At 40.1% G+C, this 25,613-nt stretch overlaps 1 protein-coding gene across 2 annotated transcripts in view; it reads left to right on the forward strand.

Moving 5' to 3' along the window:
* Positions 1-25,613, forward strand: part of LOC146700298 (replication protein A 70 kDa DNA-binding subunit-like) — a 49,432-nt gene that overhangs the window by 8,101 nt on the left and 15,718 nt on the right. For both annotated transcript variants that reach the window (XM_085470460.1, XM_085470461.1), the window contains exons 7-13: positions 2,233-2,440; positions 6,150-6,252; positions 6,378-6,446; positions 15,275-15,467; positions 19,786-19,922; positions 20,509-20,657; positions 23,580-23,709. In XM_085470460.1, the coding sequence (XP_085326586.1) occupies positions 2,233-2,440; positions 6,150-6,252; positions 6,378-6,446; positions 15,275-15,467; positions 19,786-19,922; positions 20,509-20,657; positions 23,580-23,709 (989 nt within the window). The remainder of the gene's footprint in view (positions 1-2,232; positions 2,441-6,149; positions 6,253-6,377; positions 6,447-15,274; positions 15,468-19,785; positions 19,923-20,508; positions 20,658-23,579; positions 23,710-25,613) is intronic.

Below are 25,613 nucleotides of genomic sequence, written 5' to 3' on the forward strand. Positions count from 1 at the left end.
CCCCAAAAAAACAGCAGTAGGTGTGAAGTCAGAGGCCACGACACAGTTGTCACAGGTAGTTCTGTGTTCCCATTTAAATATTCATCAGCAGCTATCTCTTGAAATAGTCTTCTCAAACTGCTTCGTAGATGATATTTAAATTCCAAAAAGATATCTGCACTCACTAAAGTGCGGTTAAAATAATATCCATAATTCATCACTAACCATTCTCTGTAGGTTTCTTTTTCCCCCACACAACTCTTTCCCTTTTGCCCTCACTCTGATGAACACACACACACACACACACACACACACACACACACACACACACACACACACACACGTTTTCATTCTTTCTCATTCACGTTCTCTTTTTTTGTTATTATTATTTCCTTTTCATCCATACTGTATATTCCCCTCTTAGTGTATACTCATCACAGTCCGCTCTTTAACAACAGGAGCTGTCGAATATGGTATTGGCATACATATTAGAAGCCTGCATTGATCTAAGCCACAGAAAACGAGCATCCTTGATAAAGCTCTGCCCCCTCTTTGCTGTTTTTCAGTCCATTCCCGATTCCCACCACCTATCATCTCCTCATCTTCTCTTTCGCCACCAGTTCTCTCTTCCTAACTCTCCATCCAGATAGCGTGTGTATGAATATTGATGTTAATTACCCCTCGGCTGAAAATAGCTGTTCAATCTGTGAATTTCCCCAAGGAATTTGATCATGAGGTGCACACACACACAGAAAGGAGGGTATCATCGAGGTGCATATTTGTTGTGCTTTACAACCGGAGCTTAAATCAGAGGGAGTGGTCTCGGTGGACCTGATTCGCTTTATCCCTGAAAATCCCCGCACACCCTCCTTTCCAAAAAATACTGCTGCTCAATATGGCATGTTATTCCTGCCAAAAGAAGCAATTGCATAAAAAATATTGTGTCAGCAGATAAGTGTTTGGGTTGAATCATACTGATGGGGCTGATGCTACTTCATTGTGGGAGGTGAGATAGCACCTTATGAGTCTGTGGGTTGGTCCAAACTGTTGTATCTTGCAAAGAAGAACACAAAACTTGTGGAGTTTTTTTTTTTTTTTTTTTAATTTTATACAAAGAAAACTTCGTCTTAACTTAAAAAAATACAGTTGTGTTGATTTATTTCTATGTGAGGTAGTTAAATTAGTCCTGAGTTGAGTATGCACATAACAAAGACAGAAATAAGATCAACGCTGCAAAATTAAATTCCATAAATTCCATATTATGCTATTGAATCACTCTCAGCTTGAGTAATTACCCATTAGCATTCATATTGATATTTTCTGACAATTTTAGCATTTAGTGGTTGAAGTAGACACAGGACGAGAAATATGCAATCATTGATTATTAACCTCCCATATTCTCTCCTACTGATCTAGAATAACTGCTCTGTCTTTGACTCAGTCTAAGTTAAAAAATAATCATGGCGCATGAACATAATTAAGGCAAGTATGTTTGCTTTCTTGGCCATGAGACCGATAGTCTGATAACTAATTCAAATTATTCTTTCTCCTATGACTGAAAGGCACGTACAGATATAGTAATTATGAAATTAATAATTGATTGGCAGCCTTACCCGAAGAAGAAAAACATTTTTATTAATTGGCACAAACCGATGTTAACAGGGAATTAAGTAACTCTGAGCATGCATCTCTGTTGGGAGAATTTAACTTTTTCAGGCGTTTTATTATTTTGGCAGCTGCTCACAGATCAGATGACAATACTACCACTAATGTTTAATCCTAGCTGAAATTTTTGGCAGCGTGTTTCAGATTGTATTGCCTAATAGCAAACTGGCAGGTGCTCTACCACTGTAGTTGGGCTAATAAATACCTCACAGTGGTTGGAGCTTTGATAGAGTTAATGAAAAACTATTAACAAGCTACTTTTGCAACATAAGAGACATAGCTTATGCAGGTATTAAATAGAATGGAAACTAATGTTTGGTAGTCTCACCGGATGTGGGATGTGGGATCGTGCTACATACGTTAATAGTCCAAGTTTTAAACCTATAAATCAACAGTAAAATAACACTGAGAAAATCAGCAAGTCTTCTCGTTTCAGAAGTTTGAACCAGCCAGTGTTTGCCATTTCAGTTTGAAAATGGCTTTTGTGGTGAATCCATTTCCAAGATTGTTGATGATCTCTTTCAGCAATATTAAATTACCATGTTGTTAATGTGCAACACTCTTTTAAGTATCTTCTTTGTGTTTCAGCTCCCAGAGGCAGAGGAGGAAGTTTTACGGGAAAAACACCCATGAAAGCTTCTCCCATGAAGGCCTCAGCTATTAAAGCATCACCCAGTAAGGGCTTAACTATGAAGGTTTCACCCATGAAAGCTTCGCCCATGAAGGCCAACAGCGCTTCTCCAGGTTCTTCAGCAAAAGTGAATCCTATTGCAAGCCTCAACCCCTACCAAAGCAAGTAAGTGCAAGTGATCTCGGTCTAAATTTGCTCACTTTTATATACATCAGGGGTCTAAGACTCGTTTTAGCATGCAGCTCAAATGTATTTTAAGTTGGTCAGACCTAGGAGACAGTGACTATAAAAAAATAAAGACAACCAAATGCTTTCTAATTATTTTAGTGTGAAGATGAACCCTTAGATTGTGAGGCATTCAATTTTAACTGTCCAGTTTTGTATTTATTTCCACATTCAGTCGTATGTCATTACAAAGAAACAGAACTGTTGGAACGTGCTGACATGTCTCTGTAGCTTAACCACCTTACTTTGGTGTATTATGGTGGGCGGTAGATAGTGTTGTTGTATCTCAGAAGAATATAAAACAGATAAATCAAACATCTGGGTAAAAAAAAATGAACAATTTGGACATTTTGCTGTGGGCAGGATTGGACCTTTTAGTGGCCACTTGTACCTTACATTAGACACCCTTCACATGCATGTACTGTGTGTGAGTTAAGTTCTGTAGCAGATCATTGTAAAGTTGTGAAGTTGAATCTGACTTGCCCATATTTCTTCCTAATATCCAAACAAACTTTAAGCTGTATATGTTTATGATTTCACTTTGATTTTGTTGCTTTTCTGCTCATCAGCTAAACTACTTTCTCTCACGCTGTGACTCTGCTTCCCCGCTTGCTACCATTTCTTGGTAGCACTTTGGGGCATGTGTTGACGCATGCATGTATGAGCATTAATTTTTTTCGCTCACAATGTGTGTGGCTGTGTGAACTTGAGTGTGCATATGTTATACAACCCATTTGCATGGAAATGAAATGAAATGATCGATATTGCCTTGGAAACGGACACTTTTGCAGCAGGTACTGCTGGGTCTTTATGGTCTGCTGCTGAGGTTTTGATTTTGTTATTTGGCCCGGTGGGGATTTGGCTAACCACGTTTTTTCCCTTTTCCTTCCCTCTTACAGTTTCACCTCCAGGGTTCGCTTTTACTGCACCCTCCCCCCCACCCTCATGTTTCTTATCGTTTCATTAGGCATAAGTCTCTGTCTCTGACCTTAAAGTTAGCTACAAAAAGACAAGAGCACAGAATAACAAGCTCTAGTTGTAGTGAAGGCACCCTGTCAACTCTCTCTGTGTTTGGGCACTGATAACGTAGCACTGTTTGAAATTGTAGGCTGTAAAGATAACTGTGCCTCTAGGTGTTGTAATAAACTGATGACTGTTCCTACTTTGAAGTTGGGGAGTACCTAGAGTGAGTAAAACAGATGACTTCAGCAGCTGTAGTCCTTCTATGAACATTTGGGTGAGATTAAAAGTGGAGGTTTGTTGTCGTTGTGTGACACAGTGTTACATGCAGTTGATTATATAGTGATGCTTTCTATGTGTGCAAGGTCTTTTATGGCTGTTCGCATGGCTTTCCCCATCCCATTCTGGTATTGTTAAGTAAAAGCATCTAGAGCAGACTATAATTGGCTTTTGACTGTCATAAACCTTGGTGTAGCAGTCTTATCCATACTGAGCAGGAAATAGGGTTCACTCGAGGCCAGCAGCTGCTCTTATGATAGGGGATTTAATTGCAGGCAAAGTTATAGTAAGAATATCCTCCACTGCAAAATTATCAATGCAGTCAAAAAGAATCCTGCTTCATAAAGCGCAGAGCATGGCTGGCTGTTGTTAAAAACAGAACAAGAAGCACATCCAGGACTTGGCAGATGTACAACAACCAGTTCACTCTTTGAAAAGAAAGTTGTGATATGCTTTATTTTTCCCTTTCACTGAACTTTAAAAAAGACTGTGAGACACTCATTCAATTTCCTAGGAAATTGTTCTTTTTGTGCAGTTGTGTTACACATTGGTGACTGATGTGTGCCGAGCTGGAATGCTCATTAACAAAAAAGGAGGCTTTTTAAAGTGTCTGCCGTAGGGCTGTTCGATATAACGATATATATCGGATGACGATATAAAAACGTCTGTCGTTTCATTTTACGCTATCATTTGTTTCGTGGTGTCGCAAAATACACTGTTTACGGCAATATTTTTTTCATCGTTTTGATGGTCACTGTAGTGGCTATATTCTTAAAGTTCTCTCTTTCTCTTATATTTAATATAAACACACTACGGACGGAGAAGCGCCTGTTTTTATGGGTTGTCGTTAGCAACAACGATGGTAAAACCATCGCATGTCCACTTGTTTATTTTCCACATAAACCTTTCACAATAAAGCTCAAGATCCTGTTGAGACTTTTCAAAATAAACTGAATCACGTGAAAATGTATGCAGAGTATTGACGGATGAGAAGCAAAAAAAGAGTCGTCAGGTGCTAAAAAAATCAACCTTAGACTCAAACATTAGAACAGGCGTTCCCCCGCAGCACGCCGTGTAATAAATACTCACAAAGAAAACGGCGGGCGTTACAACCTATGTCTAAAAATGTGTAGTTTCATGCATCGGTTAAAACACTCGACTCCAGGTACACGACGCCCAGCTGGAAACACTTCACCTACCCGAGATTCACAGAAAATATTAATTCTTTTGTGATTTATATCGTTATCGGGCGATAAAGGTTTTATATCGGGATATGAGATTTTGGTCATATCGCACAGCCCTAGTCTGCAGTATTATTTACTTTAGTTAAGTTTCACACAGCTGTGCTGTTAAAGGCAACTTATTTGCAGTAATTTGTTATTTTTAACAAAGTATTTATATTAAATGTCCTGTTTGTATTTGCATAATGAATATCTGATGATGGAACACGGTGGAAGGGATTTGTGCATTTACAAGGTACAGGGCTTTAATGAACCAAGGACTTTTATTTGACAAAAATTCTCCACTTATAACGTCTCATTCATTCATACAAGCACTTTTTATACAAGTGCTTTCTATCTAACATTCACAGTCTAATGAGTGCATTAGGAGCAACTTACAACACTCTTCCCTTAAAAGTAAATACTGTCCAGAAAGTGAGCTACCTTGGTGGAGGTTTGTGTGCTTAAAACAAGAGTGCTTTTTTTTTTAAAGTGAAATCATACCAGCAGACTGAGCAATTTTTCCATTCATACAAAAAAGGAAGTTTCACATCGAGCTTGGTCTATGTGAACCTACTTCTACCAGCAGACACTGGAGCCAGTGAAGCTGTAGCCGTAGCCTAAAGCATCAAAGATTAAAGTTGGTGGAACATCATGCAGGCTAGTTACAGTAGCTTAACTTAAATGGATCAGCTCTGTATGGTATAGATGCTTTTTTGCCTTATGAAAGTAGCACCGGTGATTTAGTGACCAATTATCGGGCCAGATGAGAGCATATTGACCAAACAATTGACAATACTTTGGTAAGTAGTTAGTGTGCTAAGGCCAGTGAGTTCTCAACAAGTCAGTTTTTTATGGTTTGTCATCTAAAATAACTTTGATCTTGTGTTAAGAGGATATATTTTTGACATACGACTGGCATCCTGTCCAGGGTGTACCCTGCCACTGGCACTACGTGAGCTATGACAGGCTCCAGCCCCCCAATGACTCAGAATTGGATGGATGGTCGAATGGGCTTTAATACAATCACTGCCAAAGACAAAATTATCTAGCAATCAGTCTTTTTATAATATACAATAGTGTTATTTGTTTTATAGTCACAGAACAAAATTGCTCTAGGAGGTCTTGAATGATTAGTGATTTATCAGTCACTGATTAATACAGATTCATTTTTAATTTTTTTTCCATAGGTGGACTATCAGAGCCAGAGTCACCAACAAGTCGAGCATTCGCACGTGGAGTAACTCCAGAGGAGAGGGCAAGCTCTTCTCCTTTGAAATAGTGGATGAGAGTGTAAGTAGAGGAGTAGAGAGGTCTTATTAAATCTGACTGTTGCATCTTAATATGGTCACACATGGCTGATTTTTGCCTTCTATGTGCAATGAAATGGTGTTAAATGGAAACGTGCTTGTCAACAGGGTGAAATCAGGATCACTGCTTTCAACAAGGAAGTGGACAAGTTTTTCTCTCTAGTGGAGCAAGGCAAGGTGAGCAGATCCCAGTCATCTGTATTCACACTTGAAGCGATAAGTGCTTCCTTGGAAATTTCAGGCAAAAAATTATACGTTTTACATGTGTTTACACTGAGTTTTATGACTCAAGAGTGTAAAGAAAGGTTTGCGCTTGCATTCGCGCCAATAAATCTGACTGAATACTCATTTTGACAAAAGAAAGATTTACACACTGCTTGCGGCTTAAGTCTCAGGTATTTATTTTGTATGCACACACAGGTCCTCAAACAACATCGGTGAAATACTGCCTAATAAAATCCTTCTGTAAAATCTTCTCATGTCTGGAGGACTTTTCGATTTTATAGAGGAGACTCCTTAAGTCATTTTTGCTAAAATAGATACCTGTGTGGTTGAGACATATTGAGCACTGTAAATATATGAAAGATACCCATGAAGCTGACATATTTCAAGAAAATCTTATGGGCTGCTAAATATTTGTGTACATTTACCTGCAGATGAATAATCTTTTAATATTTTTACGGGATGAATTGCTAGATGTTTCTTTATCTATTTGCTCCTATGTTGCTTACGATTTGTGTAGTCTTTTGTCTTATTCATCCATGCTTCTGAAAAACTGACTTGGCTACAGTTACTTGAATACATACCCAAAGGTTTACCCTTTATTTAAAGATTCAGTCTAGTGGATAAATCCTGTGGTAATTTAAGTATAAAAGAGGCTTTCGTCACACTGAGTTTCATTGCACTACAAGCAATGTCTCTTTTCGCTTCAAGTTTAGAGGGTGAGCATGATTAAAATGACCAGTAACCCCCCTCAATGTGCAAATGGGCATGTATGATTGAATACTAGAAAGTCGAGCACTGATGCTTATGTGTGTCTCTGCCAAACCAGATGGTCTTAAAGAATCTTGGAAATATCATGTGGTAATAGGATCATCTTTTGACCAGAGGGCCCTGGTTCAAACCCCGTGTCAGAGAGTATCCATATTAGAAAGAAATGCTACGCCTACAAGCTCCAGCTGCACTCACATAACTGACACAGACACTGATCCTTGGGCTTACTGCAGGGCTGCAAATCAAACAAGATATTTGATCAAATTTAAGTATGGTTATAAAAATTCCAAATGATAGTAAGGAATAATTATTTATTAATTATAAGAATTTTATTAAATCATTGCATCTTGCTTTCAAGTGGCTACATTCATAAAAACACGATCAGTGAGACAGATTCATGTAATAGTGCTGCAGATAAGTAAAACAATCTTTCAAAAGTGGATACAAATGCCAAAATTTTCATGTTTGTCTCTATGCAGCCATTAATCTGAGAAATCCCATTAGCCACTTCAATTTTACGAATTTTAAACATTTCCAGTTTGGCTATTATTTCTATTACTACACAATTTCAGCCAATACATTTCTGAGGTTTTAGTCTTGATTTATAAGCTCTGTACTTCACTATACGTAAAAAACTTCTTCAGGCCTTTTTTTTTTTCCTTTTTTTTTTTTTTTGCCTGTCCCGTTTGGTTCTTTTGCCATCAGAATTATTGTCTAAAGGCAAAGAAAGATGCCCAACGGATTTACTTTACCAAATTGACCATCCCAGCCTTGCCATAATGGTCTATTTGATTCACCTTTTATTGTTTATTTTATTTATTTTTTTATTTTCACCTGCTAGATACGGGACAGACTTGAATGAGGAAAAGAAAAGGGAGAAAGGAAGAGGGGGAAAAAACAGCGGAGAAGAGGGACGGGGATAAAGGGCAAAAAAACCAAAAACCAACTAAATAAGCAGACAAAAAAAATACATATATCAATCACCTGGATCACCTGTTGAAAAAGAAAAAAGAAAACAAGCAGAAGAAAACGAGATCAATACAATAAACAACATCACGATGATATATGGGAATATAACAGTAAATACTAAATATTAAACATTATTGTGCAGCACGTAATATCGACAGCGCACAGTGTGCTTTGAGGTAGGAGCCAAAAAGGGTGTAGTTTGTGTGTGTGAGCACCCGTGTGTACACCTGTGAGCATGGACGCGCTTGTTTTTAAAAGGTTCCTTCATGTAATGATCTGCTAGAGGGTGTGGGGAGCCACAGCCCCGTCCTCCAGGGCATGAAGCAGGTATGGAGGAGATCAAGACTCCAGACATCCAGAGGCCCCCAGAACACAAGAGACCAAGGAAACTCGGCCGGGGGCTCGGTTTCATATGCAAAAAAAATTATTGCGCTAGCACCTCACCCCACCTCCGAAGTGGCCCGAGCGAGCCCCAGGCTCCAGTCCCCGATAAGCAGCCACCAAGGAGTGAGCCGGTGTGTACCTGGGCGCCCATCCCCGGACACAAAGAACCACCAACGCACCGACGTCTGAGGGCTTCTGCCACTGGCAGGGGAAGTGGTGGTGGGGGGAGATAGGCCTCCAAACCTTGGAGGGCCTGAGATGTCCCCAGAAAGGTGGCGTCAGATACCCAACCTGACATATAGACACAGGCATACAGGCACACACAGATACAAACATCCATTCCCACCCTCATGCTCTCATATGCACTTACTCCACACTCAACCAACGTGGAGACAGACATAAAGAGACGCTGTACACACGATCACACTCCCCAAGCGTACTCTAAGAACCGGGTCTAGGTACCCTTGCCCCTGCAGGGGGAAACTGCACCCAGACCCAGGTGGTGTTACCCTTTTCCCTGCGGTGGGGAGAAGCAGACCGCCCCAACTCCGCAGCAGCAGGGAGGTCCCACATTCCAGACCCCAGTCGGACGGCCAACTCCTCCTCCTGGCCCCCTGCTCCAGCAGGTCGCAGAGAACGGGGGTGTGAGAAGACTCCAAAACCTGCCTCCGCCCGCTCATATGTAGTGTTGATGCATGTGTGTTCTAAGGTGCATTTAACCCTTTAAAACCGGTCAGAGCGGGCACGCTCCGTTTTGCGTAACTATTTTTAAATCCCGGTAGCACTGCAACCACGTGAGCTAGCACAATAATTTTTTTTGCATATGAAACCAGAGGAGTTGTACTTACATCTTATGCCATCAGCTTGTCCTAAGTCACAGTTTCCTTCCACATAAAGCTTTGCAAAAACTGCATAAAAAGCGCTTGCAGCAACAAAAACATAATATTCCAGAAACTTGCTTTGCCGATCCGATCAGCTGTTCATAACACTTCCTACTCCATCAGCTTGAACTATCGCATGTCCGCCATGACCTGCCCAAAACCGGAAGTGACGTCATTTTCGCGGAAATGTAGTTTTTTTTTTACCACCAGGGCCTCATGAGCCTATACTGGTGTTTTTAAAAGTTATGTTTGACTTTATGACTTTCTGTGTCGTTTCTGGGATGCTTAGGACTCATATTGCACTGCTGGAAATAGTTTATTTTGATGCATATGCTGCTTTTTTGCAAATTTGCACTATAATATTTATTTTCGTTTTTCCTGCAGTGTATAGAAATTGGTGTATTTCACAAATAAAACTATGAAGACACTCAAAATAAATTTCCTGTGGTGGGAAACTAGTTTGTGCAACTTTTTTGTATTTACAGTTTTGAGGGATAAGCCTCTTAAATTTCTCTAACTAGAAATATATGTTAAAAAACAAAAACGATTTTAAATTTTTTTTGTAGTTTATTGCACTTTTTTGCAATTTATGTAATTACTATGCACTTAATGCATGCATGTTATTAAAATTTAGGCTGTAATCGTTGTATTGAGGTATAGCAACTTGAAATGCTCCCAAAAATGGCTCTATAACATGTAAAAATATAATATAAGCTCTGGTGGACTTGGTTCTATGGTAGGTCTTAAAGGGTTAAAACCCAGGAGGGCATGGAGCTACCTGCCACAGAGCAGCAGGTAAGCGCATAGCCCCTCCTGATAGCCCTCGATGTCTACGTGTATTTAAAATTTAGAGGTGGGCAACGACGCCAGGGGTGAGGTGTACACCCTGATGGTCTTTTGGAGTCCGTGTAGCATGCCCACCCCCAAGATCCTATATGTATGTGTGATGAGAGTGTGAGTAATGTGAATGTCTAAGTTGTGAGATAAAACTGAGGCACAAGAAGCCAGAAGGGGACAGAGGGGGGGTAGCCTCCCCTGCACCCTGGTGATACCCCAAGGCCCTGCATGTGTGGGTGATTGTGGCGGGAAGAGGGAGGCAGCTGGAGATGGGGAGGGAAGGAAGGGAGGGGCAAGTGACCCCTCCCTGGGGCCAGCTCCCCCGCTGACCCCAGTGGGCACCCCCATACTCCGCAACCCTCCAGGGAAAGGGGGCCCAGGCCCATCCGGACCGGTGCCCAGAACAGCAGCGACGCCCGGCCCCACAGAGTCCGGGACAGTCCACCCAACCCCACCACGTGCAGAAAACTGCACCCACCCCGTCATCGACTCATCTTCCAGACTACACAAGACAATAGACGCCCAGGCTGAGATCTTCCTCCACCTCTCCTGTATCTCCCCCTCCTGCAGAGTGAGTTCCTGAAGAGAGGAGAGCTCCTGCAAGGTGTAACAACCTCCCCCACCAGTTGAAGAGCCCCCCAGGTGGCTCTGTTCACTGGCGGCACCCTGCGCCAGGGCCGGGCCCCCATACACCCACCCGCCCACAACCCCAGCAACATACCAACCAGGACCCAAGCCCCCGAGGCCCGGCCAGGGCCCCAACCCAGAGACTGAGCGCCCCCAGAACCTCACGCCCGTCCCGGACCCACCCAGGGGCAGCCAGGCTACCAGGTCAGTAACCCACGTCTGTCAGCACAGACCCTCCCCTAGCCCCGCTGCCCGCAGCCACGAGGAAACCGATACCTTAGAGCCAACAGAGCCCCTAATAGGCCATGACCGCTACCCCGGGTTGAGCCCCCCAAGGAAGATGCTCCTGGGGAACCCCCCCGATGCCCTAAGCCTGTCCCTACCCCCACACCAATCACAACAGCGAAGGTGGGACCAAACTATGACCCCCCACCCCCACTAGGTGATGGAGCTAATCAAAGGAGCCCAGAGCAATTGATCTGATGTGGTGGCAGAGGCTGTATCGAGACTAATGTAATCTAATAGATAATTCCTATATTGGTTAGAATTAAGATTATTTTTATTTTTCCAGTTCATGAGGACTGTTTTCTTTGCTATGCATAGGGCAGTGAAAACCATATGGGCGATATTCTTATCTGTAGTGACATTATCTAAGCTGCCCAACAAACACACTAAAGGGGAAGTTGGAATGTTCTTCAGGCCTTTTTTTGTCAAATGTTAAACAAAATAATTGCAATGAGACATTGACAGTGAAGCTCCAGTGGGCCAATAAAAATTGCACTGTGCTGTGCAAGCAAAGGGATTACCCTTTTACCTCTTTGATAGCATGCTTACGACTAGGTTCAGACATTTAACAGTCATCCGATGCCAATTTATTCTTGATTTATTCTTAATTTTTGATTGAATGAATTCCATGTGTTCAATGCATGAAGGCTTCTTTACCCTTTGCTCAGCTCTCATGCTCACACACCCTGTCGTCAATTTTCTTAATCATTTATTTTGTAACATGCTAACACAGAGATAACCTTTTACCATCACACCAAAAGCTACTTTCAGTGAACTACAGCTCTTTGGATAGATTCAAACCTAAAACCTTAATGTGAGGCAACTAATGTAACACTGTGATGCCTAGCTGTTTGTTTCTTTGGTTAACTAATGTAAGTAGTTAAAATACACTGTCAAGATTTAATGTTAGTTCATCTTCTAATGTCTCCTAGTTTAGTTCATGGGGAATGACTGTAGATTACACTTACCTAGCACCCAAGCACTTTTAAATATGCACCTACAGACACATTTTTAACACTCACATGCAATCCAGAATGGATGGGTAAGGATATACCAATCCATTCTCTATCTTATTCAATCCCGAGGCACTATAAACAACATGATTTTTGGTGGTAGTAGGTAGGGCTGTGCGATATGAGCAAAATCTCATATCCCGATATAAAACCTCTATCGTCCTGATAACGATATAAATCACAAAAATGTAACATTTTCTGTAAATTCTGTGAATCTCGGGCAGCTCGACTTGTGGGAAGTTTTTCCAGCTGCGGGTCATGTAGCTGGAGTCGAGTGTTTTAACTGATGCATGAAACTATACATTTTTAGACATAAGTTGTAACGGCCGCCGTTTTCTTTGTGAGCATTTATTACACGGCGTGCTGCAGGGAAAAGCCTGTTCTAACGTTTGAGTCTAAGGTTGATTTTTTAGCACATGGCGGATCTTTTTTACTTCTCATCCGTAAATAATTTGCTCTTTCACGTGATTCAGTTTATTTTGAAAAGTCTCAACAGGATCTTGAGCTTTATTGTGAAAGGTTTATGTGGAACATAAACAAGCGGACACGCATGCTGTTACCGTCGTTTTTGCTAACCACAACCCATAAAAACAGGCGCTTCTCCGTCCGTAGTGTGTTTATATTAAATATAAGAGAAAGAGAGAACTTTAAGAAATGAATATAGCCACTACAGTGACCATCAAAACGATGAAAAATATATTGCCGTAAACAGTTTATTTTGCGACATCACGAAACAAATGATAACGTAAAATGAAACGATAGACGTTTTTTATATCGTCATCCGATATATATCGTTATATCGAACAGCCCTAGTAGTAGGTGAGAATTGAGTAACCAGTGAGGAGTGTAAAGGTCCATGCAGGAGATGTTTATTACTACAACCATATTTGCAAATAAAAAAAAAACAAAACAAAACAAAAAAACAATTCTGAGTAATTTCAGCCTTCTATAGTTGACTTTGTGTTCAGTCGTGTATGATTTGACATCAAGATCATTCTGTCATGGCCGTGTGCAGGCAGACGGAGAGAAAGGACCCAAAATGCAGGACTCGAAGGCAGACATAAACTAAAAAAAAATCAGCTTTATTGCTGATAGCAACAGAACAGGAACCTCACTAAACTGGGAATACAAAAACCGAACTAGGCAGGCAGGCGAGCAGACAGAACACACAGTTAACATGAGAGTAGAAGCCGTTAACGACGTGACATTGACACAAAGACACACTGGGCTTAAATACACTGAGGGAGTCATCAAGGAATTAGAGACAGAAGGGGAACACAGCCGGGAGGAATAAGGCCTAACGAGACAGGGAGAGCAAATCTGGAACACTGACATCAGACAGGAACAAGAACCTTCAAAGTAAAACAGGAAGCAAAACACACTTTACTAAGACACGGACTAGACAGAGAGAGACAGACTTGACACTGACCAAAACCTACTAAATAATAATCATAATCAAAACAGTATCACTGATTAATCAAATCATAAATCATAATTTAGAAAAACACCAAAACATGAGAAACAGAAAGCTGGGTCAACATGACCCCGAACCGTGACACATTCTTGGATTTCTAGTTTACTTTGGAAAACTATTATGTTTTCTTGCCTTTTTTGACAGCTAATATGAAATTGTCTACCATCTTGAGTTTTCAAATAACCAATGGGCTTCATCAAAAAAGCACTTATAGGAATCTGTGTACCAGTTTTTGGATATTTTGATGTTTATCTCCACCTGTGAATAATTTCCTTGTCCTGTTAAACGTGTCAGCTGCATTGTAATGATAAATCTTTCTATAATGAGCGTAGCATATTATAAATCCTAATTCTTTTGATTTCCATGTATATATTATATTCATTGTATCACCACCCTGCAAATGTGATGTTACCTCCTCCGTTTGCGTGTGTTTGATTTATGACGTTCAGTGTACGTTACAGAACATAGGAGTCACCAAGAATTTTATCTGCAACAAAATTTTGTTTAACCCACTACTTAATACAGAAGGAAACATTTTTGCACTTTCAGCCCTGTAAATGTTTTGTGGGTAAAAAAAATAATTGAAGACATTCATTTTGTCTCAAGAATACAAATCATTTTGGCAAGTAATATAAATATAATTTAGTTTTCTGTGTTTTAGAAGAAACCTCAAAGAACTGAGTACATTTTTAATCAAGTAAAAATAAATCTACTGCACATAGATTCCTTCTTTCTATAATCACTGACAATAATTTTTTTCTAGAAAGATTAAGTAAACACCAGTCGAAATCATCTCAGCCACCTGTTCCTGTCTTATCTACCTGTCCGATTACCTGACAGGTAGAACAGATGGTAAAGCGCTTGCGTATTTTAGTCCCGCCCACAGAGCTTAATAACTCAATTAACCCTCGCTATCATTTTGGTATTCACATTGGCTCAGGTATCAGCCACTGGCAGTGACTCCCAACACAGGCTCATATCCAATTTGTGTCCTCTGCCCTCCAAAGATAAAGGAACGAATCCATCGTCTCTTCGTGATCTGGGTATTGACAGAGCAGTGAGTGGGTGTGACTGGCTCTCAGCAGCCAGAATGCTTATCACATTGGTTTCATGCTCCCATCTCTGTGTGGGGTAAATCAGAGGGGGAAGAATGAAGGAAAAAGAAGAGAGTCACAGAGACAAACTGGGAGGCGGAAAGAGAGGGGGGATATCGGAGACTTGGGAGAGTAAATGAAGAAGTGAGCCTCGCAGATTGAGTTTAAATTATGCTGTTTAGCAGCCTCGCTCTCAGCTGCTTCTCATTTTCTGGTGAATTAGAGGACTGATGGGGCTGATATGGCACCACATTTTAGTTGGACCTGAAGGTTTTCAGCTCTTATTAGGTTTTGGTTGAACACAAGCAGCCTTTTAATAATTATTTCCTTTTACACGATCAATAAATTGGTGACCCACTCAATCAATCGCATTAAATGTACAGGAAACTGCAGATTTTCAAGTCAAATTTTTATGATGTCAACAACTTTGATCTAATGTTCTCGGTAGGTGTACTACATCTCCAAGGCTACACTCAAGCCGGCCAACAAACAGTACACCACGCTGAAGAACGACTACGAGATGACCCTCCACGCTCACTCATCCATCGTGCCATGTGATGACAATCAGAGCATCCCCACAGTGCACTGTGACTTTGTGCCCATCGCAGAGCTGGAAAATCGAGACAAAGATGCTATCATTGGTAGGAGACAACATTCATCACACTTTATTTATACATTTCTCCAATTTAACAGATAAAATAAAAACTTAACCGTGAGTGAGCAGGTAGTGCTTCAGTGTCAAGGATGGTTAGAAAAAAGGCAAAAGCGGGAGACGTGACTACTTGCTTCTTTTTCTTTTTTTTAAGCCTCACAAAACCAAACTGCATCTGACAAGCTCGGTTTTTGCAATCACAGCTCAGAAACATTACTAATGAACTCATCCAGATGGGAATTTGTCACACCAATCGGCAGACTGCAGTGAGCGCTCTGATGATGACCTGACTCACAGCCTCTTCAAACTTTGTGGAACAACTGCTTAAACAGAGCGTTAAAGATAGAAACTTTAGTGTGATTCAGCAACTGTGTTGTGCGTGTGTATGTTTTACAAATCAGAAGCCAAAACAAAAAACATACCAGTGACTGTTGTGTGAGTCAATCCAGGCAAAGAATACAACACATTTCTCAACCATGAAAGAATATTTTTATATATTTTTACCTAAAACAAAATTTTAGGTAATTTTTTTTCTCTGTGATGTTATCTTGTACACCACATTCGATTGACTCCATTAACAGGAAAACCTTATGAATATTACTCATTTAATTAGGATTCATTTTTTGTCTTTAAAATCAAAAATCATTTAGATAAAGGCTTTATGACTCTGGTTCAGTTAGTGTTTTTTTGCCCATGGAGTATCATACTATCTGATTGCAATTTAAACTGGTCTGGCCCAGCCATTTTGTTTATACTTTTAATTTGAAAGAGAAATTGCTGTATGTCACAAGTGAATTTAAATTGCTTGTGAAATTAGAATGGTTTATGGTTTTTAGAAATGGGCTGTTGTTGACATGACAAGACATGATTTTCTGCTTCTACTGTTTAGGCAATTAGGCCATAGGTGTAGATGCTACAAAAAACGAATCTATTTGACAGGCACGGTCGTGTCAGTTGTAAGCCAGATTTTCTGGGAAAATTTGTTACGGCAGGATCAAAATCAAGGTTAATTCAGGCATACTGTAAGAGAAGTCATAGGAAGACGATTACGTTTATTCTGCTGTTTTTATTAAGTTTTGTTGTGGCTCCTGGACACAGTGTGCGTGACATTTAAGTTTTATCTTCATGGCAGATAAATTGGGATGATCCAAATGAAGATTAGGTTTGAGAGACAGTAATTTGGTAGTGTTGTCCTTTTTATTAGTGTCACGATGTACAGGTATGAGTGACATTTTTATAGTTAGGGTAATAGAGATTAAGAAAAAAAACTTTTTCTAGGCGGTATGCACGCTACATCCTGCAGTTTTAGAGATCTGCATCTCCACCCATAAAGGGAGGAAAAAAAAAAAATATATATATATATATATACACAAATATACTGTTTTCCAGGCTTTATTTTCTCTGAATGCCCTCTAGACTAATAACTATAAAAAAAACAATGCATAACATTTGTTTAATCTGCGACTTGTACAACGAGACTGAGCTCTGAATGTGAAAGCGTCACAGAAGTTGATGTTTATAGTCTGCACAAGTACAAACAAGGGCCTTCAGTTAACAATAAAACAAAATAGCAGTCAGACTGGAAGGAGTCCAGAAATGTGCAAGGACACTACCTTGAAGGGGAGATTTGTCAAATTTAAATCAGTTTTCTCTTTTGATTTTTATTGGCCTGACTTCACTTTAGTTTGTGATTTTTGATGTAATTCTCACAGGAATATGTTGTTTTTGTTGCTTAGTTGTTCTTTATTTATTCCAATACATTTTTTGTGCAAGCTAAAAACAAACAGCTTTTTAAAACAAGATTAAAGAGGAATTTTACACTAAATCCTATTTGGATGAAACCTATTCTGCTGGCGTCTGTAGGTTGAAAAGTTCAGGTCTGTTGCGTTTGTCTTATGCTAGAGCTGTGCGCTGTGTGAGATTTGATTTTTGCATTGCACAGTAATCCAGTGTTGTAGCGTCATGGGCTAACAGAGCAAGTAAGACAACTGATAGCACAGAAGCAGGCATGTTGAATCTTTTAAGTGCTGGACACACTATAAAAGAAATTAATGGTCAGAAAGAAATATAAGCAACTGGCTGTACCCTACCAATTGAAAGCTCCATGTAGGTTTACATCCTGAACAGTTATATTACATGGTTACATTATTGCAAACTACCAGCACAGCACCACACTAAAGAGTTTAGAGATGCACTGAGCAGTTTAGCTGTAGGAGTGTGTTTGCGTTGGTCACAGAGGGGCAGTGTTACATGTCCCGTGTGTCATCTGTTGACTCTCTATTCGCTCTCTCCCTCGACTGCCTCTCACTCTACTCCTTTGTTAAATAGGGGATTATAACATGGTAATGAGAACTGTCAGCCTGTTCCTGTGGTGATAATGGAGTTCAGAGGTGGATGACGTCTCAATCATAATGGAATTAAGGAGGGCTGAGAGAGCACTGACAGAAATACCGGGAGGATGGGTAGGAAGGGGAGAGTTTAGAAAAAGGCTAGCAGAGAAGGCAGAAAGGCCAGATGAGTGATCTGAAAAAAGGTGTTGTTATTCAGTGTAGTTATTTTGTTAAATACATGAACACAAATGTGTAAATCCTCAGGACACCATGAAACGTGCTACAGACCCCCCCCCCCCGTAGATTTTTTTGTGTTTTATTTCACGTACACAAGGAGATAAATAATGTTATAAACATCATTTATCTCAAGTGAAATGGCAACGGTCACCCGCAATGAGGCTTTTCAGAGATGGCAATATTCAAAATAGTAATAGTAAAATAGTAAAAACAGTATTTGTAACAGTATTTTGTACCAAAACTCATTTCTTCTCTTTCAGTAATGGTTAATCCACCTTTATGCACAAGCGTTTTAATTCAAATGTTGTTTTTAACACTAAAATATAATTATTGTTGTTATCTGTGCATTTTCACATTTGCTTTTTTATAAAAAACAAAAAAACCCATTGTAAACATGATTATTTTTTGATTAAAAAATAGTTTAAATGGATGGATGTCATACTTGATTAATTTCTGACTTGTCTAGATTTTGGTATAAAACATTTATTTAGTTTGTTATTTGCTTAATGAATAAATATTTGTGTTTTCTTATGACAGGTAGTCAACGCCTGTCTGATACCTATAATCACCCATCAGAGATATGATGTAAATGTCTGATCTTGTTAATATGACAGCTTGTTGTTTTTACAGAATTTAATGCATGGAAAAGATATTTGGGGTAATTTATCAGTGGTGTCACTACATAGCAGCATTTTTATAATACTACAGTACTGTTTGCAGCACATGTAGCAGACTACACACCTCAGCAGATGCTGGTACCAAGCAGTTTCTTCACAGTGTGACGATAATTACTTTATGAAATACACTGCTGGAGACAATGACCGCAAAACACAAAATAGTACCTGATTTATGAGATGAGAGCTGGGTTTTGACCCAGAAGCCAAACGGCTTTATTAGCCACAACCAGAAAATGGTACACTTCAGGTACAGGTACTTCAGATTTAACTTCAGGTGTATTAGCAGGAGTATGTTTGTGCACTACCAGTTTGTCCTCCATGGTTAGACTATCAGTGCACAATTCTGTCATTTTCTGATGTATCTGAGGGAACAAATGATCTGAATGCCACAGTGAATGCCATCATGTGGCTGTTTACAGCACTTTGAAACAGACAGCTTACAGGGAGTGATCCAGTTATAGCAGGAGGAAATTGTGATGAGCTTCTTAAGAAGACTACCTAGATGGAGAAATCTGCCATATTCAGTCATGTTTTCTTTATGCTTTTTATGGGTGGAGTCATGCCATTTTGATTCCATCTTGTAAAGGAACAAAGCAATTGTTGACTCAAGTCGAACTGAAATCTGTATTTGAATATTTTGTTTTTATCATTTTTTCTTTATTATCTTAGAGCTCCTCATTGCTCCTCAGTGCAGTAATCCTGAATGAAGTGTTTAGGCCTTGACATGACAAGAAACTTGAAAGAGGGATGAGTGTGTTTGTTGTCATTTGGAAAGTGGTTCTGGGTGTTAGCCAGCCTGGTATGACATTTATGTCACTCTGCTGTAACTTGGCAATATCAGAGGGGTGTCAGCTCTGTGCTCTGTTGGGCCTTTACTGCTTATGATATGATAACACTTCACATTATGTAGAGTATATCCAGGGGGCATTTTTAAATTCTACACTGTGTAGAGACATCTCAGGAGGTGCTCTTCACATAACGCTTTTTTTCATGCCCAACTGTAAGGATATTGTCTTCCTGTTATCAAGAGATGGAGTTGTAAAATGATTTTCTCTACCTCTAGATGTGATTGGAATATGTAAGAGTGCTGAGGATGTATCCCGTATCACCACTAAGAACAGCAGAGAAGTCTCCAAGAGGGCTCTCAGCATAATCGACGAAACAGGCAAAGTCGTGACAGTCACACTGTGGGGCGAAGAGGTAATAACTGTAATCTCTCTCTCACTCTCTGTCTTTTTGTATCCATGGATTGATTTCCAATTTGACATTAAAAAGTGTTGAGCACTCTTTAATTGAACGTGTTTATGTAGTTGCCCATGTATGTGTGTGTGCATACAGCCATGCATGTGTAGTCACACATCTCTCTTTGGGTGCTCTCGAGTACAAAAACACTCTGATTAGGTTTTCTGGGCTGTAAAATTTGGATCGGTCAAATCATTCCTGTGACCTTCAGTGATTTTTTGGACGAGAGTCTCCTATTTGAGACAGAAGGCTAAATAACTCTCGAATGTGCATGAAATAGCACTATTCTTCTCTAAGCTCATTCGATCTGCAAGAGCTAATCCCCTCCTTTTTGCAGAAATCCAAAAATGACTTTCAAATTAACTTGTAGGTTGTCCAATTATGAAAGCACACCATACCAAATATTACTTTCTGGTGTCTTCAAGCTGCAGACACAGACTAAACAAGTAAGAGACAATAACACAACTGCTTTTGCAGCCTCGCATTCTGTCTCCTGAATTACTTTCTTAGACACTTTTCTTCTTCTTTTTTTTTCTTTCTCCAGGCAGAAAATTTTGATGGTTCTACACAGCCAGTGGTTGCCATCAAAGGAGCTCGATTGTCTGATTTTGGGGGAAGATCTCTCTCTGCATTGTTCAGTTCAACAGTCATGGTCAACCCAGATATACCACAGGCCTTTAGACTGAGAGCCTGGTGAGTCACTCTGATGTGCAGCAATACACCAACAATTATACACTTGCACCGATAATCACATCAAGAAGTTCTTTGTAAAAAAAAAATACCCTACTGCATTGCTCATACAAATGAAATGAAGTATGGTAAATTCCACCAGGCGTCTCACACATGAATATAAATGCAAAGCCCCAGTGATTACTTGGCTGGAGACTGGTGGCATGTGCCCCCTCAGTCCCAGCAGGACTCGAGACAGGATGTAGACAGAAGGGCGGAAGGAGGGAGCACCACAGAAACAAAGCACAAGTATTTGTGTTTTCCAGCTCCTAACTGCTTTTGTACTTCCTCACAAAGATGGGAACGTGGTGAGCAGCATCAAACTGGATTCTTATTAGCAGCTCCTGTGGAGGGATTTTGAATTATGACTCATTCACTCATTAAGGCTGTTCCCAAGTCTGGACACTGTCGAAACAAAAATGCTTTTTCCCTTTTTCTCCCTCTGTGTGTGTGTGTGTTTGTGTGTACATAACAATCCTTCTGTGTGCATATGATTTCCTGTGTGCTACTCTTGAAATCTATTCGTAGGCACTAAATTGCGTCAAACAGCACTCATACCTTCAAAGTGTAAATACAGTAATTTCAGGCGTGTTCCCGAAGGCATGGTTCTGTTCACACTTTTAAATTGTTAATGACTGCATTATGAATTCTGCTAATTGTTCCATGATTGATCATTTTGGCCACTTTTACGGGTACGTTATGTTAGTTATGCCAGTTACTTATGTGTGCAGGAGAAAGTGAAGGGGTAGGCTGCATTGATCTAGCTTTAATCTTGGTCTTATTGGTCTCTGGTGTTGATATTTAAAGGGCTAAATAAGTAAAAGAACAGCACCCTCCTTCCTTTCATCACTCCTTCCATTCTCCTCTAATCCGCAGCTTTTCCTCTCGATCTCAGCTGCTGTTTGGTGCTTATTCAAGTTTACATGCTGGCAGCAGTCAATGAATGACAATGAAGTTAGTCAAGTACCAGACAGTTATCCACTTCTTTTTTATATTTAGGTCTGTGCTTTAGAAAGACAAAGGAGGTCTGTCTGACTCTACTTCCTGTGGCGATGCAGTGCTATGTGGGATTGTTTGGACCAGACTTCTTTGCATAATTCAAGGAAGCTGATGAATTTGGATGATGAGTTGATTAGATTGCACTGCTTAGTTAGACTGCTGAGCAGGAGTCACACTGATCCATGAAGATTTTAGATGGTATATTAAAAAGGTAGATAAATTAATAAAAGGCATGCATAGACACTATTATGCATAGGTTTTATTTATTTGTATTTTTCACTTGGTGAATGAACTGTGTATGTGGATACTAATGTATGCAGAGAAAAAATGATAAATGGTCTGTTAATGCATTTGGCAGCCATATGTCAGATCATATATTTTGCAGGATGTTGTGTCTGGAAATCAGTTACAAGAGCGATTCAGACATGTCTGAAGATGCTTATTTGGATTATAATTGATACAGTGCAGTTAGTGATTGAGTTTAGTTACTCCTCAAGAAAATGCCATAGAACAAACATGTAAAAAAATATACACACATTTGCTTTGACACTTTCTTTTTCACAAATAGATACACTGCTGAACATATTCAGGTCCAGTGTTTATGGAACATCTAGTGTAGTTTAATATTTTCAGTATCCAGGGATCTTTACTTGTGTCCTCAAGCATACGGTGTGCTTTCTTTTGACTTATCAAATCCGTATTTCTTTTCCCTGCTCTCTGTATAATGTGCATGACAATTTAAAAAGAATATACCAATGTGTTTTGGTTCATAGGCATGCCTGGACATACACCCATCAGGCATAACATTATGACCACCTGTTTAATATTGTGTTGGGACCCTTTTTGCTGCCATGTAGCCCTGACTTGTCATGGATTCCACTGGATCCGTGAAGGTATGCTGTGGTATCTGGACCAAGATATTAGCCTCCATGGATCAGGCTTGTTTGTCCAGCACATCCCACAAATGCTTGATTGGATTGAGGGCTTTGAAATTTTGAGACCAAGTAAATACCTCATGCACCATTCCTGAACCATTTTCGCTTTGTGGCAGGGTGCAATGTCCTGCGGAAAGAGACTTCAAGGAATGCTATTTCACTGAAAGGGTGTACATGGTCTGCAACAGTGTCTAGGTAGCTACTACATGTAAAAGTAACATCCACATGGATGGATCCAAGGTTTCCCAGCAGAACATTGCCCAAAGCATCACCCTGCCACTGCCGACTCGCCTTATTCTCATAGTGCATCCTGGTGCCAGGTGTTTTGTGGGTAATCAATGCACACAAAGTTGGCCATCCACATGTTGTGAAAGAAAATGTGACTCATCAGACCAGGCCATCTTCTTCCATTGCTCTCTGCTCCAGTTCTGATCCTCACTTTCAGTGGTGAAGAGGGGCCATAATCACCCTAACTGTTTTGCAGCTATACAGCCCCGTACACAAGAAACTGTGATGCACTGTGTATTCGGACACTTTTTAATCAGAAATTCGCATAAACATTTTCGGCAATTTGAGCTACAGTAGCTCATTTGTTCGCTCTCCACATGCATTAGTGAACCTTGGCCATTAATGACCCTGTCACTGGTTCACCAGTGTTCCTTCCTTGGGCTGCTATTAATAGATTGTGACTGTGAACACCCCGCTGACCCAGTTATCGAGCCATCATAATTTGGCCCTCGTCAAACTCACTGAAATCCTTAAACATGTCCATTTATCCTGCTTCTAACGCATCAACTTTGAGGACAAAATATTCAATCACTCCCTAATATATCCAGCCCACTAACAGACGCCATGATGAAGAGAGAATCAGTATTATTCACTTCACCTGTCAGTGCTTATAATGCTATGCCTAATCGACGCATATTTATTCATGTACGTGTCATCTCTATAGGTATGACCGGGAAGGCTTTGCAGTCAACAGCCAGTCGCTGACAGAGACCAGGTCAGCAGGCACAGGATTAAACATGAACTGGAAAACACTGAGCGACATTAAGAATGAAGACATGGGCCATGGAGAGAAGGTGACCTCAACACATGCAAACATACTTACACACACATTGCATTACCTTATTTCCAAAGATATTATCATTACATGCATTTAGATTTAAAAGGGAAATAAAATAAAAATCACTGATGGTTTACCCAAATAGCAGCCAATATCAGAATAAATTTCAGGAATGGGGTGGACGAGACTAAAGTAAGATCCATGGACGCCATTAAAATGTTCTTTGCAGTTAGGATTAGGTGACTTTGTTTTACAGTCTTTGATTGTTTTATGTTTTATTAACTGTTTTATGAACCACAAGCAGCTATAGTGCTTGCTACATTGAATGCACAGTGTGAGATCTGCAGTGAATCTGATCAAAATTAAATCATAAGGTGTTAAACAGCAAAAGGGTAAATCTTGTTGTTGGTGTTGCAGTTTTAGTTTGATTTCTGAGTCAGTTCTTTATGAAAATCTTGGTAGAAAGCAGATTGATATGTGAGTCAGAAAATCCTTCTCTCACTCAGGCAGCTGGCTACTGTTTGAAGAGGAATGAAAGAGACCCTGTGCAGATGATGTAACATCAGCATAGCTACAGTACAGCCAAGGTTGATAACAGAAAATCATTCCGGCGTTGTAAGACAAGCACTGTAAACATTGAGTTTTGGCACCAGCCCCAAAAAATCAAAGAGTTAAAGCTTTAATGCTTTGAAAGTTTCCAGTCACACAGGGACAAATCCATCATGTTGACGGACTTTGACGTCAGGAGTGTAATGCTGTTTTTAAATTTTTTATTTCTTAACTTTAACTTGCTTGCTCTTGTTACCTTCACAGTGTGGATTGGGCTTTCTTGAATTACGTATACAGTAGGGGTGCAACAATACTCATATCGATATTGAACCGTTCGATACAGTGCTTTTGGTTCGGTACGCATATGTATCGAACAACACAAAATTTTTTATTTATTTTATCAACTTTTCTTCTGACGATGCTGTCTGTGTTGAGCACTCACTGGATCTGCGTTCGACTACTTCGCCTAGGCTGCACTGTCGAGTGCGGATCCACTGAGCGCAGCGCAAGCTAGCAAGACAGAAGCTAAGCTCGTTGCAACATGGCAACTGCCTCAACGCTACCCGAAATTGAACCTCCCCCACCAGAGCTGGCGTTTGGTACTATCTTGGTTTTCATGTGAAGTATGACCCTGAAGGTAAGCGCGTCATGGACAAAAGTAAAACAGTATGTCGGATGTGCCACGCAATGCTCAATTTGTGAGAACTAGTGCGTTAGCACAGTTAGCTTGTTAACGTGTTGACACCGTCCAGCCCCACGCACGGGGCGATCCCTGGTAACTCGTTAACGGAGATTTGCCGCGTTATGGCGTTAATGTCATTTTAACGAGATTAACGCTGACAGCACTAGTGGGAACACAACGAATATGACTGCACATTTACGCCGACATCATCCTAGTGCAAAGACAAGTGGAAGCAGACAAAAACAACAAGCAGGCATGCTACAAACTTTACCCGAGTCATTTAGACAGCCGTTAGCACATGATTCTCCTTATGGGGACCTGATAGGTTTAATATGCTGCTGAGAATATAGACCAGAAGAAGCGTATACTATAGCTTTTATTTTGGAAAGAGCCATTTCTCTGTAATAAACTCTTTTCCAAAGATGAGTGATTTCTCGATCAGATAGATTTTTTTTATTATTATTATTTTGTTGTTTCAGCAACATTAAATTTAAAAACTGTACTTTTGAGTTAAAATATATATTTATAATTTTAATAAATGACAAATTAAAAAAGCATGAACATTTTTTTGTATCGAAAAAATACCGAACTGTGACACCAAAGTATCGAACCGAACCATGAATTTTGTGTATCATTGCACCCCTAGTATACAGCTGCGTCTGGAGAAATTAGAATATTGCAAAAATGAT

Source organism: Copadichromis virginalis, linkage group LG10, assembly GCF_057382275.1.
Source record: "Copadichromis virginalis isolate Kocher_CV1m ecotype Utaka linkage group LG10, C_Virginalis_male_GT1.1, whole genome shotgun sequence".
NCBI lineage: Eukaryota > Metazoa > Chordata > Actinopteri > Cichliformes > Cichlidae > Copadichromis > Copadichromis virginalis.